The sequence below is a fragment of the Dermacentor albipictus genome, chromosome 8, assembly GCF_038994185.2.
Source record: "Dermacentor albipictus isolate Rhodes 1998 colony chromosome 8, USDA_Dalb.pri_finalv2, whole genome shotgun sequence".
NCBI classification, from domain to species: Eukaryota; Metazoa; Arthropoda; class Arachnida; order Ixodida; family Ixodidae; genus Dermacentor; species Dermacentor albipictus.
The window spans coordinates 114,406,533-114,423,046 of NC_091828.1; the positions used below are offsets into that span (position 1 = coordinate 114,406,533).

At 46.6% G+C, this 16,514-nt stretch overlaps 1 protein-coding gene across 1 annotated transcript in view; it reads right to left on the reverse strand.

Moving 5' to 3' along the window:
• The window catches only part of unk (RING finger protein unk), a 28,800-nt gene extending 12,367 nt beyond the window's left edge, over positions 1–16,433 (reverse strand). Inside the window, exons 1-13 of the mRNA XM_065454184.1 lie at positions 16,149–16,433; positions 15,842–16,054; positions 12,019–12,320; positions 11,370–11,505; positions 10,866–11,172; positions 10,158–10,250; positions 6,941–7,111; positions 6,369–6,549; positions 5,703–5,822; positions 5,331–5,479; positions 4,926–5,144; positions 1,693–1,767; positions 59–223 (exon numbers count right to left, since the gene is read on the reverse strand). Coding sequence (XP_065310256.1) covers positions 59–223; positions 1,693–1,767; positions 4,926–5,144; positions 5,331–5,479; positions 5,703–5,822; positions 6,369–6,549; positions 6,941–7,111; positions 10,158–10,250; positions 10,866–11,172; positions 11,370–11,505; positions 12,019–12,320; positions 15,842–16,054; positions 16,149–16,282 — 2,265 coding nt within the window. The 5' untranslated portion in view covers positions 16,283–16,433. The remainder of the gene's footprint in view (positions 1–58; positions 224–1,692; positions 1,768–4,925; positions 5,145–5,330; positions 5,480–5,702; positions 5,823–6,368; positions 6,550–6,940; positions 7,112–10,157; positions 10,251–10,865; positions 11,173–11,369; positions 11,506–12,018; positions 12,321–15,841; positions 16,055–16,148) is intronic.
• Positions 16,434–16,514: the final 81 nt, after the last annotated feature.

Sequence of the window (16,514 nt, forward strand, 5' to 3'; positions counted from 1 at the left end):
GTACCACGGTTATCAGAGCACCAGAGCGTCAAGCAGACCGGTCGAAGAAGCAGCCCACCTTGTCCACGGCATCCAGGTCGGCCCGCAGCTGTTCCTGGAGCAGGCGCAGCTGGGTGGCCGGCAGCTTCTCGAGCTCCTGCAGCCGCAGGGGCCCAAAGCCGGCCGCCCGCCCAGACGCCAGGGCCTCCAGCTCCTTCTGCAGTAGAGCCATCTGACCCAGGGCCTGCACATGGGTGGGGAGGGTGACCATGTCGAACTCAACGTTTAAAGGGAGTTCCTACTCGAGAAAGCATTGTTTTTCTTTAATGTGTATCCGAACATATTAAAAACTATGTTACTAATAGTTGATGATGTATAGGGTTTTGTGGCGCAAAGGCCAGTCATGGCCAAAGAGCGCCCAGCAATGGTGTTATGTACTCGGCGATGAAAATAACAAAGGGTAAGGTGGCTGTCTATGACAATATGGCATGGCTGCATAGAGGAATAAGACCAGAAGCAAGATATGAACATGTTAACATAATGGCAATGGCTTGTGAGGTGTGCTGTGAACCTAAAAGGTATACCATGAAGGAGTGAAATTCTAAAAAACTTATATACGCCAGTAGCACGACTGCCTCAACAAGGTCCTTAAGTGAAAGGGCCCGGAGACAAGTGCTAGAACCAAAGCACTGGTTTCGCAAGAGGAGACTCTGACAGTTTTTATGCTTTTCTCAAATGTGTCATCAATTTTTATGTAGGCTTAGTAGTTTCTGTGTGGGGAAAGAAAACTGGGCATCTGCTGCACAATATTTTGACAGTTTGTTCTAACAGGGCGTGGCAGAATTACTGATGATGCTCCTTTACAACTATATTTAAAACTAGCGCACCATGCCAGAGCTGTGGCACATAAATGCAGGACAAAATGCACTTTGCCACACAGGCATTGCTTCACAGTTAAAACTTTGGTGGCCATTATACATCAATGCACCGGGTTGTTATACCGGCTTCGCTTGAGGTCTGTGTAACCAAGGGATCTGAAAAATCGGGCCTTGAAAAAGCAATCGGTGACTGTATGTTCTTCGTTTCAAAACAAGTTTTGCCTGAAATGAAGTCGCTAATGAAAAAACTAAGTTACCAGTGTCGCTAGGACAATTGTGAGCAAGCCTTAAGAATCGTAAATTTTACGAAAAGATCGCAGAAGTTTAGATGTTTGCCACGTGGTAGTGACGTATAAAGAACACAGCAGCAATACTGTGAAAGACGAAACTGATGTTTATTGGGCGAACCTGTGCCCACAGAAACAGGCTACATTTTAAGAACGACAATGGCAAACACAGTCAGCGATCATCAAAATCTGATCAGCGGGTCAAGCGCGTCGGCTTTTATACATCAGTCGTCAAATGTTCCAGACTAATCGCTGGGACCCGCATGTCTTCCACAAAGTTCTATACCATTCGCATCAGGCGAGGAAATCAGATTACACAAGGTTCGGTAAAAACAGACAGCAGATATAACCATCGATAACTTTCGAGGAACTTCCGATACATGCAGGGACGTCCTGCGCTGTGCGATAACATTTGTTAGGCGGTGAAATGTGGTCGCCCAGTATGTTAAGGCGATGATCTCCTGCATACACCACGAGGTTAAAAGAAAAAGTGCTTGTTCTTCGAGTGCAGGGAGAAATAAATGCTAAATTGAAGAAAACGGACGCACCTCATCTCGTTGGCATTCAGCCATCTTTTCCCTGTGCTTGGCCTCTTCTACTTCCCGCTTCCATGCCTCATACACCTGCCAACAAAGACAGCAAGAGGGAAAGGGTTACACCACATCATAGCTGAGACATCTGTTGCATCTGTTGTGAATCACTGCCGTACTGAGCCCTTCCCTCGCCCCCGCCCCACCTGCCACACATCCAAGCACACGCACACTTGAAGAAAATATACACGTACAGCGTCATGCAAGTAGTTGCCATGCATTTGCACACTGCTATGCCAAATTTTATCTGATTTTTTTTACCTTCTCAATTTATCAAGCTTGTTTCTCTTACTCCCAGTTTAATCCCCTGCTTCTTCGAACCCTTCTATACTGGTTGTGGGACAGTTCAGAGTGACTGACCACTCGACCTATTAGTCATTTGACTGATTGACCTTTATGCACCAAAGGAACAGCCGGGTGACAAGAGGATGCCATGCGGTGGATTTGGCAATTTCGATCCCCACCTTTTTTTTTTTTTTTTTTAGCAGGCACTGAAATTTAAAGGGACACTAAAGCAAAAAATGATTTCTTCTGCATCAGTAAATTGCTGTTCTACAACACCAAAAACACCACTCTTACAACGATAACATGTTTAGTAAGGCAGAAAAACCGCAAGAACAAAATATGGGTGGCGACGCGTACTTAAGGGGGGATGAGGGTCTTGAAAACTTTTTTTTTATTTCTTAACATATCTTCCTGAAAATTGGCATGCAGATATATCTTTGAATGCTGATCCCAAATATATATTCAGATTTTATATATCTCATCTAGAAATGAAGACATTGCAAAATAATTGATCCCACATAGGTCTTTTCTTATGGGCCATTATGATAATTTCTTAATTAAAAAAACTAGTTTCAAAGAATAGCTTTCATTTCCAAGGGCCCACTGCACATCCTAAAGCTAAAGAAATTTTTAAAAAGTGATCATAGAGGTCGTGAATGAATAACAAAGTAGGAAGAAAAAAACAATGCAGGAGTAATTAGCTTACATCTGACCTAATTGCTAGCCTATTGGGTTTAATGAAAAATGGAAAGCTTTAGGATGTAGTTGAGGTTTTACTGAAAAAAATGATACCTAATTCAATAAAATCAATTGATGCAAACACTATGAAAAGTTCTGTAAGGCAAAGGCATTTGATCGAAAAAGCAAAGCTGAGAAAATTGCATTCAAAGTTTTGCTTACTCTGCCACTTTTGTTTACCTATCACATGGAAAAATTTAATGCTTTAGCATGCAGCCCAGTCATTACTGAACACAATAACACCAAACTCACAGAAATCTGTTCATGTAAAGATTGTGAAAACCTCTGTATTGCATTGGCACTTGACAAAAAAAAAAAAAAAGCTCAGAAAGTCGTCTTCACTAGCTGCGCCGACGTTCATTAGCTCGAACTTGCGGGAAGTCGCGGACTTCTTCGCCAATGAAGTTTTAATGTTGTCTGCGTACTTTTCACGCCCCGCGCACTCCGCGCAAAACACCGTGTCGAAGCGTTGAGCACGCGAGCTCGGTTCAGCCGCGTCCGTCGGCACCGAAGCGGCGTGCGGAAACGCCGAAGTCGACGTTAGGCTTAGCTCAGCCGGCTCGGCCGCATTCGACGACACGGAATCCGAAGCGACTTGCAGCGTCTCAAAAGTTAGCATTTTCGACGGGCTTAGTCCAGGCGCATCCACCGGCACTGCAGAGACTTGCGGTAACACCGAAGTTGACACCGATCGGCACTGTCCAGCCGCGTCCACCGGCGAAGCTGTTGTTGGCGAGCTCAGTCCAGCCGCATCCACCAAGGGCACAGCAGCTTGCGGCATCACCGAAGCTGTAGTTCTCGACGATGTGCGCGCCTCTTTTTGCTGACTGCTTTTCGCGTGCTTGCTTTCAAGCGCGCGTCTCGCGCCATCGTGACACGCGGAACAACGACACCAGGCACGCAAAAGCAAGAAATTCTTGGTTAAAAGAAGCGACTCAATAGCCAAAATATCTACAAGAACGATAAAGAAAAAGGCAGAACGAAAAATACTAGGAAACAAAGATGAATGCGAAAAATGACGTGCGCGCCGGCGAAAGCAGACGACGCGAAGGAGTCGAACAACGCGGCCGCGGGGCCGCGGCAGGCGTCACGGCCAATCAGAGGGCTGCGCCTCGGGGAGGCGCCCGTTTCACCCAATCAGCGGCTGTCTCGCGACGATTTCGCGCTTGAGAACGGGTGCCTGGGTTGCCGATCGCTCCGCTGCACGAGGGTCTACAGCGTGCCGAGGGGCGCCAGAATGGAGAGCGGGAAACCAGCTTTCAAACGAGACCAAGATGGCGCCGATCGGTTCGCGTCGCGCGGAGCTACGGCAGCTTGAAAATGAGGCAAACCCTCGCGCTTGGCGTTCAATTTCGGCTCACCGACGTTTCTAAATTGCCGTTTTTTTAATACTTCGAGTAGGAATTGCGCCATAATAATTTGTAGAGGCATAGTTGGGACATTAAAGACTTCAAAAACGCACTTTTTGAAAATTGCCGTTTTTGACCATTTTTCGAGATTTCAAGACCCGCGTCCCCCCTTAAGTTCCCGCACATGGGGGCTGTGACGTCTTGGATTTTGATGGTATCTTCTAGGGCCTACTAATTATATATAGCAGTACAGATTGACTACATTGTGTTCTAAAGGAACCAAATATTAAACATGGCAAGTTTCGCGAACCTTTATTCAGCCATCGCGGCCCAAATGTGAAAACATACTTTGGAATCCCTGACGTCACGCTGACGTACCGGCGCTGGGCTTTCGGTGCGAAATTCAAATACTGATACTTGGACCTTCATTTTCTCATCTAATAATCAAACTATTTTTTTGAAATGACTGCCAGCAGGGTTCTCAAACAATGCTTCATTAGTCTAGACTGATTTATTGTTTCGCTTTAGTGTCCCTTTAAACACACATGAGCCTTTTTCACACTTTAGCCCAATCAAAATACAGCTGTGGCAGCTAGGAATTAAACCCATGAAAGCATGCTCAGGTCCACCGTCGCGTCCTGGAAAGAAGAAGTGAGCGCGTGCGTTGCCAACATTAAAATTCAGTTCAGCAGTGGCACACCCTAGCCTTGGCAACCACCAGCACTCTCGCAAGATGTCAGGCCCACACACATGCACACAGGAATGATCCAATGCAGAGCTGGTACACTAGCCCTAGCTATTGGTGATAAGTGGACTCACGACTCGCGCCTGCACCAGGCCTTCCTCCCACGAGCCCGGCATGGGCTGGTGCAGCCCCGGGGGCGCCTTGGGGGCCATCCGGTCATCCCAGAGCAAGTGTGACGAAGATGGGGACGACAGCGCCCCCTGGCTGAAGTCGTACATGCCCGGGAAGCCCGGGTACTTGGGTCCCGAGAAGGAGCCCGCTCCGCCGGAGTGGCTGTAGAAGGCCGCAGCCGCCTGTGTATGAAAAAAAAATAATAATAAAAAAAAACAGGAACATTTGATTGATTGATTGTCTGGTTGATCAACTGACAGACTTAGCTTCGTCTCAAGCTTCTGTGTCGTTATTCCTAGTTTCTAGCAGCAATCTCTCAAACCTGGAATGTTAGCCTACTATGCAACCTAACCTATACCTTCCCTCACCTTGTCCATAGCATGGTCGTGGCTGGACTGCAGGCCAAGGCTGTGGGGCAGAGAGCCCACGGGGGGCGACATGTTGCCCCCGAGCCGTCGATTACAGTGCATGCCGCTTGCCCCCGGAATGTTCATAGGTGCCGAACTTCCTAGCAAACCTGCACAAGACAATTTCATAGCATCATTCTGCCGAAACGATAGCTTCACAAAGCACACAAACATAAAAAAAGAAACAGCAGCTATTTTAGAGGATGTTGTTCATTCAACATCCAACCAAGCTTGTCAACCCCACCACTGGCAAATTGATTCAATGTAACTTCTACACACAAATTTACCTAAATTTGCTTCCCCGAACACCAGCACAAACTCCTTGCTGCTTACCTGAACTTGTTAGCCCTTGCGTTATGGATGTGCTCACAGGGTTGGAATCATTTTCTAGATCCTTGTCTATAGAAGCCTCAACATTGATGTCTTCCAGGCTAAGGTCGTCAAGTGCTACACCTGCAATGGCATAGAACGAATTTGCATTCTCACAAGGCCTATTAAAAAGCGCATCATGGATGACACGGAACTCTGAACACTCTCAGGAGCAGCAGATCCTCCAACAATAGTACACACAACACCACATGTGACGAACACCAACTATGGGTTGCACAAAGCCAAGGCTTTGTCAAGATGCTCAATACGGTTTGAGATGACCTCAATGCTTTTGAAAGACCGCAAAAAAAAAAAGGACACTTTGGTTCCCACGTAAGAGCATTCATAAGGATTTGCCTTATAGTCTTTGTAGGTGTGTTTATTTGCCAGGAGCGAGAGCAGACGACGCTTTCTTTGCACATGCAATGCCAGAAACGAGAGGACAGAGTTGTCTGTTCTCAGGTAATACCCTGATCTCTCCCTCGCTTCCCAAAGCTTTACTGCACAAACAATGCCACAGGAGCCACATTGCAAAGCATTAAAAAAAGAAAAAAACTCCATTCAAATGTGCTGCAAGTCATGCGCTTTTGACAGAGGGTGCACACATCAAAATGGAGAGGACAAACTCACCGACAACCGATTCCACTGTGTTTGTAGAGTGGTAAAAGGATGAGGAGGAGGAGGCTGTAGACGTCATCGGGGGTGGTGTGAGCCCGTGTACCAGCCAGACGTCCTGCTTGAGGCGCGCCTTCTCCAGGGGGTCCGCCATGGGCTCATTGTCAATGGCCTTGAGCTGCTTGCGAATGCTTGCCTACAAGATGAAGCGTGCACTGCCTAAGCATCACGGATTCACAGCGTGTGCACTGACCTGTTCTGGACTCGCCCAATAATCTATTCCGATCGACTTTCCGAACAGGAAGTTGAAGTAGTTGGTATAGATGGCTTGCACTGACATCGTTCTAACCGCCATGCTGGATGACCAGCACAGCGAGAAGCCGCGTGTATTGGAGTCTCGGGCAGTTGTGCCCAGCAGCATTCCAACAACTCCTCAATGACATTGACCCAGGTTACCCGTGGCACTGAATACTATACATCGTCATCCTAGTTACCACGTTGGAGGACCAACACAATAAGACGCTGCGTCTGTGGTGTCTCGTGCAAGCTATCTAGTGACCGAACGTGAGAAGGTTGGAGGGGCTCACCTCACGGTCCTCTCGTTCAGAGCCTGGGGCCTTCTGGTGCAGTGGTAACGACTCGGAGGAGTGGTTAGTGGAAGAACTATATGAGCGGGGCCGTCCAATGGGGTTGGGCAATGGGTTGTTGCTACAATCATTTGCTTGCGCAGCATACCACGCTTTCTCCCCTAAAGACGCCTGGAAGAGAATGTGACCACAGGTGAGTGCCTGTACTAATCGGCAGCAGAGACTGTCCTTCACTTCTTTTTTTCTTTTTATCAAATTATTCTTCTGCTCATGAACAGTGTGGTCAATGCACATTTTATCACATGCTCTGAGGCAATACCCTAATCTCTGCCCACTTCCCAAAGCTTTACGTTAATTATAAAAATTAATGTAAAATCAAGACTACGAAGCATTTCTTTTGCAAAATACCTACATCATGCATTTGTCCACACTGTGTGGAACTACAGTAGACTTAGGCTTTACGGCAAGATTGTATTACGCCGTTTTCGAATGCACTGTTAATCAAGTTAACCAACACATTTATTTAAATCTAGGTTGGCCTTAACTTTAGGCAGACACCTAAAATTTGGAAGGTGAGGGGGGAAAAAAAACAGAATACTTTCCTTGAACGAAAAAAACAAGCTTTCGACAACAAAAATAACATGAAACATCGTCGAGATGTTGCACTTGCAGAATTCTCAAATTATCGAATCGGCCGGAATTTCATCCCGTGCCTCTGCGACATAGCTCACTACCTGACTAAGCGAAGTAGACAGGCCAGAGTAGACAGGCATCCAAATTTGTCCTGAGCGATGATTCAGAACATATGTGACCTCCATCACCTTCGCCTGCATGATCTTTCTTGTTACGGACATTTGCCGTTCTCACTGTGTTCCAATAAAATCAGAAACATATACTTTCGCGTTGTGGCTTTGACCTTTCTACAGTCACCAGAGTCTGGGAGTTCCGGCTAAGTTGTATTCTCGAAACTAAGCCGACACCACCTTTCATACATCCTCCCTCAACGTATCGGCCTACAACTGAGTACATAAGGTAGTATTGATTGATTAATCCTAACATCCCAAATCAAAACAGCATGTTGTTCCTGGACCCGGGAACATGCGTGCATGCATCGCCCTATGCCACAAGGCTTGCACTCCCACCCGTTGGAAACAACAGCACCTCTGCTACGCAGGTTACTCGATTCATGCAAAATGCATATATTACTGCTACTTGAGAATGCACCTTATTTGCGTATACCATGACATGCACAACACTGCAAACATGGCGCCCAACTGTGGTTGCAAATACAGTTAAACCTCAATATAACTAACTTCAATACAACACAATTCTTCATAAAACGAAGCATTTAACTTTCTATATAACTTTTTGTTCATAGAACAACACGTATTCTGAACCTCAATGTAACAAAGTGTATTTGTACCCACTTTCAATGTAACAAAATTTCACTGCCACCGAGAAGAAATATCGAAACAATAAATGGAAACTTCTGCAGATGTGGATGGCCAAATGGTGGAATTACATGCAGCTGCTTGCGATTGCGCTTCTCAAATCATGCACTGCGGGAGCTGCAGCGAGCGCCCTGGCGGAGTAGCAGCATGTTCCGTATAAAGACCAAGTACGATGAAATCCTATCACGGCCTGAGCGCTGTGTGCTTTAGGTTTGAGAGAAAGTGTGCGAGGGCGTGCACCATCTTATGAGCAATGGGAAAGGGGGTAGGGAAGTGCACTCACAATAACGCGATCAGGGTAAGGAGGGGGTGGGTGCATGGCTTCCTTCTCTAGTGCGGACATGGATCTCAAAGCGGCCGAGTGTATACACCGCCGCCACAGCCTGTTTTACAGGTAAAGGCTGAGTGTGCCGAGATGGCATGTGATCGCGCGCTGTCTTCAAGCGCAATTAGTGCTGGAGGCCGCGTAATCTCGAGTTTCGGAGATGCAATGAAGCAAGGCAGGTGAAGCATTCGTTCCCCGCTGCCAGCGTTTTCCACGACAGCGTCGTCCCTCTACGGGCGACACATGAGTCACGAGCGCAGAGTGGATGCGAAAGCATGGCTGGCTTTGCTTATTACCGCCAATGTGAAGATATCGTCGACATGGCATAAAACCAGATTTTTCGTTGCCGACTATCAAACTTAAAAAAATTTTCTTCTTCTTCATACAAATTTGCTTTTTCCAATGGCCCAATAATTCAGAAAATGTTGCGGCCCCGTCCATGTAAGAAAATTTTTTGGGGACTGTACTTTTTTGGCATAAGAATTCAGATTTAAATGTGATGAAATTTCAACATATAACGAAGCAAATTACCTATTTTGCCAACTTCACTATATCGAGGGTTAACAGTGTAACTCAAAAAATAACAGCTTCCCAAAGTTTAAAAATCTTTAATTAAATTATGGCGTTCTACATGCAAAAACTATGATTTGATTATGAGGGACACCGTAGTGGGGACTCCTGAATAATTTGGACCACCTGGGGTTCTTTAACATGCACCTAAATTTAAGTACAAGGATGTGATTGCGTTTCAGCCCTATCGAAATGCTGCCGCTGTAGTTCCCAAAGTTTATGGGACAACACGGTGAAACTACACAATGGAATACCTTCCCCTTTTATGCTTATCTTTTGAAAGAAACTGTCTCAATGTGGCTGAATTTTGGGGATGGAGGACAGAGGGGAGGCGTAGTCCTGCCCACAACTGCAGTACTGGGCTATGAGCTTCACATTGCCTATGTTAAAAAAAAAATAACTAATAATAATAGTCGGCTTAGATTGAAATATGTATACCATAACCTGCATTTCTGTAGACAGCTGTCCAAGGCACGACTTTCATGCGGTTTCCCAAACGAACTTAGCACACTACCTGTTGTTTCAATTTTTAAGCAGGCCAACTGCAGTGTTATCAGCGAACAATGTAATGCAAAAGTCACAAGCGTACCCAATGTATAAAATGAAACGTCACCATTTTCTCATGTTACCATTTATGCAAGCAAGGCTTAGCTCCCCTACCAAGTAGTGATCCACGTTACCCTCGTTTAGGAAATTGACTTGAAGACGCACTTTCACGAGGTTTGCCACCGAGAACGTACGCTACAAGGAGGAGCAAAAAAAAAAGCAAAGCAAGAGGGAAGTCGATTACTGTACGGGTTAGGGTTTACTTGGTGGGCATGCATGCTAAGTAATGGCACAGACAGCTACGAGAACGAGCAAAGGTGCTCACCGCATGTTGCTGCTGCTGCTCGGCCATGTGATCGTGTGACCCAACGTGTGAGAAAGGGTTGTCATTCTTGCAGGCCGGAGAACCGGAACTGCCCTAAAAACAGCCAAGCACATAGGACTTAGGAAACATGTATACAACAAACTTTACTGTAAAAAAAAAGGGGGGGGGGGGCGGGAAATAAACTATTGCTTTAATTTGTTTCAAACAACCTGTTCCATTGCAGAAGGATTATAGCCTAAAACTAGGTAAATTAACTCCTGATTTTCCCTATTTGTATCAGTCACCAGTTCACACTTTTTGCTGCCCTAAGCTACTTGATGCAACTGCACTCATCGACCCTGGGGGTGGTAATTTCGGACAATAGCTTTCGGGGTTACTTTCACTTAGACGAGAGTTTGCACGACTGGCATCAGGTGCAAAGGCGTCCACAGGTGACAGCATTTTTGCCACTGTTCTAAGCCAGCATGCTTGGCAGTGTACAAAAAATGCTGCTGCTCATACCACCTATAGACCACCTAATAGACTAGGAATGTTTTCCAATGGTGCGTCCATTAAATGGCCTTGTTGACCCAGCTGAACTCGCTCAAAAGACCCCGCCCCCCTTCCCCAAGGGTTTTGCAGACCATCAACAACCAGGGTTAGCTGCACAACATACTGCAACGAGTACCCACCCACGAAAAAAAACAGCTGCAAACCAAGCACCCTCACCTGGTGATTCGCCGAGGATGACGAAGAGGGCAGGGCGTTGGACAGGATGGCGGCCAGGTTAGTGGAGTAGTCGGGCCCGAGGTCCCGGACGGCCGAGATCTCCTTCTCGACGTGCGCAAAAGCGCAGAATGGTCCCCGGGGGCAGTAGTTGGCCTGCTGCATGTCGTTGCACTTGGTTGACTTGTAGATCTCCGGGTGGAACTGCTGCTCGGTGCGCGTGTGGCAGTAGGAGCAGCTGTCACCGTTGTCGCAGTTGGCCGGGTCCCCCCATTCGTCACCTTGCTTCACGTTGGGGCACGGTGTTGATCTGCCGACAGAAGAATGTCGCACTTTTATAGGCAGAGCGCGGCAAACCACAGAAGACCAAGATGGCGGGCACTGTGCACTAATGCCAGCAGTACATCGCACTTAAAATGACACTTACCTTCCGACATCTACATGTTTGAGTGAGTCAAATATACATTTTCTTTTCACAAAAATGAGCAAGTTATGAAGACAGCGTACCTGTATTTATATTTCTTTGGGCTTCGTCGTTTGTCTCGGCTATTGTGGTACTGGGGGCACGCATAACCCTGCCGGCAGAGCCGGGGTGGCCGTTTGCATGGCTCAGTTTTGTAGTTAGTTAAAACATATTTTGTATCTGCAAAGGAGAGAGAGGGCAATGAGTCAGAAACATCATTAGACACAGACAAACCTCGATATAACGAAAAATTTTTTTTCCCCATTTCAATTTAACAAAATGTTGTCCATTTTAACCTATTATGGAAACCTTTTTACCTCTCGATTTGTATTCACCTTAATATTGAGTGGATGTACTTTCTTAAAATGTTAACGCATTACAATTCAATGTTATATTCTGCTTTGCGGTTCTTGACATTATATATGTTCTGTATTAAGTGGATAACTAACTTTCTTCTACTAACGAATACGCTGTTGCACTAACAGGGAAAAAAAAAGACTTAAGAAGAAAAGTAGGAAACAATAGGTCAAGCGCTGAACATCAACTGATTTTATTCTTACAGCAGAGCATGGAGACTCAACAAATGCGCACGCGTGGATCAGTGTTGTCTAGAGCGATTACAGCGACATTTTGAACAGCGGCATAACTTCGATCTCTTCGGCACTGCTTCGAAGCATCACACACAAAGCTCACCCTGCCAATGCGGGTCCTCGTTGAGAGCATTCCGCTCCTTGTCCAAGCTGTTGGGTCCCCCATTTGTGGCGTCGTCAGGGCCATTGGCCGAACTGCCATCGCCGGCCAGGCATGCCTGCTGCTCCTTGGCGTCGTAGACGGGCGAGCGCAGGTCGTGCAGGCCGTGCGCGAAGGCGCAGTGGGGTCCGTTCTTGACGCAGTTGCCCCGTGCATCCGTGTCGTACACACAGATGCCTGTCTTGTAGTAACGTAGATGGTAGCGACGCTCCGTGTCCCCCGCCGTCCGGTGCAGAAAGCGGCACCTATTGTCGACATGACCCCGCAGCACGCACCAGATACAGATCAGCAGGTGCAACACACCGATATCGGTGCAGTGGGAAATTTTCATTCGGTTAGCAAACAGCACGCCCTAGTTGGGTGTGCTGGAGGAAGGACTCGGCCTGGTACAACTTTTGGGAGACAAGATGGACGGCGTTGTTAACGAGCAATCCAAGCTTTTCCAATGTCCATGCAAGTGCATTTCCAAGTCACGGATGTGCCAATCTTAGAGTAGCTAACAATTACTAAAATTTGGTAAGAGATGATAAACCGATTACTCAAGCTGGCGACTATTAAGATTCGCAGGCTCTGCTTTGTGTGGACGCTGTCAAAAGGCACACTGCCATACATAATCATAGCAAGAGTGATATGCACCACAAATTTTTACGAAATGTGTTCATGAAATATTCGCAAATTGATGGCCGAAATTTCGACAGCCGTTATACCTTGGTTATATATAAGTTGGTGTGACTGCTGTGTGGGTAGGTTCATATAGCTTATGCATTCGTAAACTCGGGCAATGAAAGATCAGTCAGTGGCTGTATTCGTTTTCGTTCGAAATAAGCTCTTGCCCTAATCTAGGTGAAAATAAAATATTGTAAACAAGGTCTAAAAATAAGGCAGTTTACTATAAAATCTTAAAGTGGGCATGTATGAAGCCAAATTTCAATGGCAGAATTACAGTAAAAAAACAAATTTAGTTTTTTTTTTAAGCCAATCATTTTAATAGCTATTTAGCCCCATAATCTGCACTCCTGAATAGAGATTAATACCCAGGACAGTGCTGCTTAAAGGCAGCTTTCTGCAAAGCACTTACAACTTGCAAGAAAGGTGGACCACACAAGGCTAAGCGGTGTAATGTAGCAATTCTATTCCAATTCTTATTGTTTAAAACACTGTGTCAATGGTCCGACCAGCCATCCGCCTACATTATAACCAGGATTTACCCCTTACTGACAGTGGATGACAAGGAAGCACCAGCAAAAAGAATTATTACATTATTACGGTCTTCTTACAATAGTGACCTGGGGATCATGTACATTGCAACACAAAGGTATCCACCACCGCTTCAAACACACAGCTGAAATTTACAATGCATGACTGCAATGTTTCCCCGCCTAAGTATAACTATAATTGTATGCAAATAGCTGCAGTGACAAATGAATGAAAAGGAAAAAGGAAGAGTAGCTCAAACGTCATAAGGGCCTCGCGTAAGTAACAGCTTCACAACATTGGTCATCCTTAGGAATGTATTCGCTACAAGTGCAGGCATGATACTTAGTATTTTCTTGTACTCAAAGCATTGCAACGTGCTTCCTTCTTTAGAAATCGACACAACAGGCGGCACATTGGCCAACACCAACTTCAGTCTCGTCACATTATTCATCATACAAGTGCAATAATAATATCTCGTCACGATACTGACAACTATTGCTTTGGCATAACAGACATGCATTTAAATGGGTTGAATATTTCTTGGTGACTGAGCGAGTCAATGAACTTGCTGAAGTTACAGCAGTTTAATGTTTTACCTAGCTTGGCTAGTTTCTGAACTTTTCTTTCTCAGGCATAAATAGTTGATGACATTTATTATGAGCGCAGGATTTTAACTAGGGACTGGAGTGACGCTTATGGCCCGAACCTTTCGCAGAGGCGTTTGACAGTGACCGTGAAATATTGCGTAGATTGCTTTGGGATCACAGCTTCAATTCTCATCTTGGAGATTGCAATACATTTGAAATAACTTCTGGACAACTCTCCACTTCCATGCAGCACAGCTGAAGCCTGTATTCTTCAACTTCAAAAGCAACAAAAGATTATTAACCTTGCACACTGCTATCTTGGAACAAAACGTAAAAAAAAAAGAGGTACAGTCACGATCTGCTTTCAAAGTCGAGTAATTCTGTGGCAAATAAATCCAGTAACAATATACAGAATGAGCTTTGAAAATGAAATGCTTGCTGTAAAGAATTTTCACTCGATTACCACAAGCTAAATTATAATACGCGTCAACAATGCCTTCTTTCTTTCATTTTTATATTCCCGCCAATAAATGTGTTCAAAATACAGCTTAAACACCCATTTCGAACATTAATGGGCAACTTCGTACCTGCTCACAGTTTTACATAAAAAAAAAATTACACAGGCTTTCCTAAATGTGGATGACTACCAAGAAACAGCAACTAAAACTAGCAATCTTGTTTTCAATGCAGCACCGCCCGCAACATTAGAGCTCACAGCCACGAACCAGGCAAAAACGAAACCGGAACCACTTCCCGACTGCTTCCCGTTGTTCGATCGCGCACTTAGCGCACATCTCGAACACAATATTTCGCTCTAATATTTTGAGCAACTACTTTCAACTCATGCAATTACTTTTTGTTTCTCCTCCGCCAAAAAACTTACTGAATTTGGTGAAGAGAACGGAAGCTCTATCCGTGACGCAATCGTCCCGGACTTGCGCGACTCATCGGCAAGCCATCTAGAGCGCGCAGACGGCTTCATTTTGTTTCGTTTCTCTTTCTTTTTCACGTGCCGCTCGCGCTAGACGTGCCAAGAAAGTATCATGAGGAACGGCATGCTACCACTCGGCAATGCAACGGCAACCTGTGGACAAGCACAAAGTAGCAACGCTCGACGCAAATCTGTTTCCACTTTCCACATAGACGTTTGGGGCCGCCCTTGCGACTGAAATTACTGTCCCGCTTAGCAACAAATCCCGACAGAATCGCAACACTATAATCAACACGCCGCGACGAACTGGATTCTCGCGTCGATGTCGCCAATACGTCCACTGAACGGAACGAACAGCTGTTGTTGCCATGCGAGGAAAGCACCGCCGACTCGCGGAAGGAATAACTGCGAAGAAAAGCAACGCACGCAGAAAAAAAAAAAAAGTTAAACAGGAGGTAGCGGGCGGGGGGAAAACGCGACCAACGCCACAACGGCGACGGGCCTCGGCCGTCTACCACCCGCTGAAAAACGCTGGCGCGTCAGTGGCGTTCAAGCAAATCCCGGAGTCTGTGGTAAACGGCTGCCCGCAGGCTTGACGTCGAGGCCGCGTATCGTAATTCTTTCACGTAATTTCAGGGTACGCCAGCGTTTATAACGACGCTGCATTTCTCTCTAGAGAGAAAAAGAAAATGTTTCCGGAGCACGTAGCTGGGAGGGAAGGGCCCCCACAGTTTTCGCCCTTCCCGATTGGCCAGTTGCCGCGTTACGTCACCATTCGCGCCAACATGGCGTAGTCAAACAATATGGCCGACATTGTTTACAAGTGCTTTTAGTACGCACATGTCCACACTTTGGAGCGTTTTTAACGCGACACGCGAGCGACGCGCGCGAGCGATATTGACGCCCGCGTGCTCTAGAAGAACCGCCGAAGCCGCTGCAAGCAAATTCGATGCCGCAAGAGGCCGCGGCCGTGCAGCAGCGCGCCCGTCAAAACAAACTTGGAACGAACGCTGCATACATGGCCGCACGCGAGAACGTCAGCCGGACTCACCCGTCACCGTCGGGGCATATCCCTGTCGTCTCGTCGTAGTTTGTGCAGTACACATCAGGGCTGTAGTTGAAGGTGCCGTCTCGCGCGAGCCGTATGGGTCTTCTGCGCCGTTGATTCTTGAAGTGCCAGTGAAAGCATGTGAACGGCTTGTGCTGTGTGCACTTGTGCTGCACGAACAGCGGACACTGCTCGACACGGAACTCCTTCAGGTAACTGAAACATCCAAGCGAGACGGCGCTGCGTGACGACCCGGCGCTCACCGCGTTGCCCGGACTCCGTGGGAGCCCTGACAAGCCCTGAAACTTACTTGTAATGGTTTGGTTTCTCCGTTTGTGTAGGCAGCGCTGCCTTCTGATCAGCAGTCGACGGCATTTTGGATGCCTCTTGCCAGCCCGCGCACTTGGGTTGCGCATGTGACGTCAGGCTTAGCCGAACCGCCATTGGTCGCGGCGCGTCACGTGGGTTGGATTATTTATATTTTGGTTGTTTCACATGGCATTTACACACATCCTTCGCTTGCCTCAGTACTCGGCGGAGTTTGTACTGGTTCCTGGTTATCCCACGCAAAACAAGTGCAGTACCTGCGGTGCTCGCCTTACGTGCGCTATGGAGAGGGACACGTTTGCAAAGACGCGTTACTGTGATGCATCGCGGGTTGAGAAGCGCGTTCGCG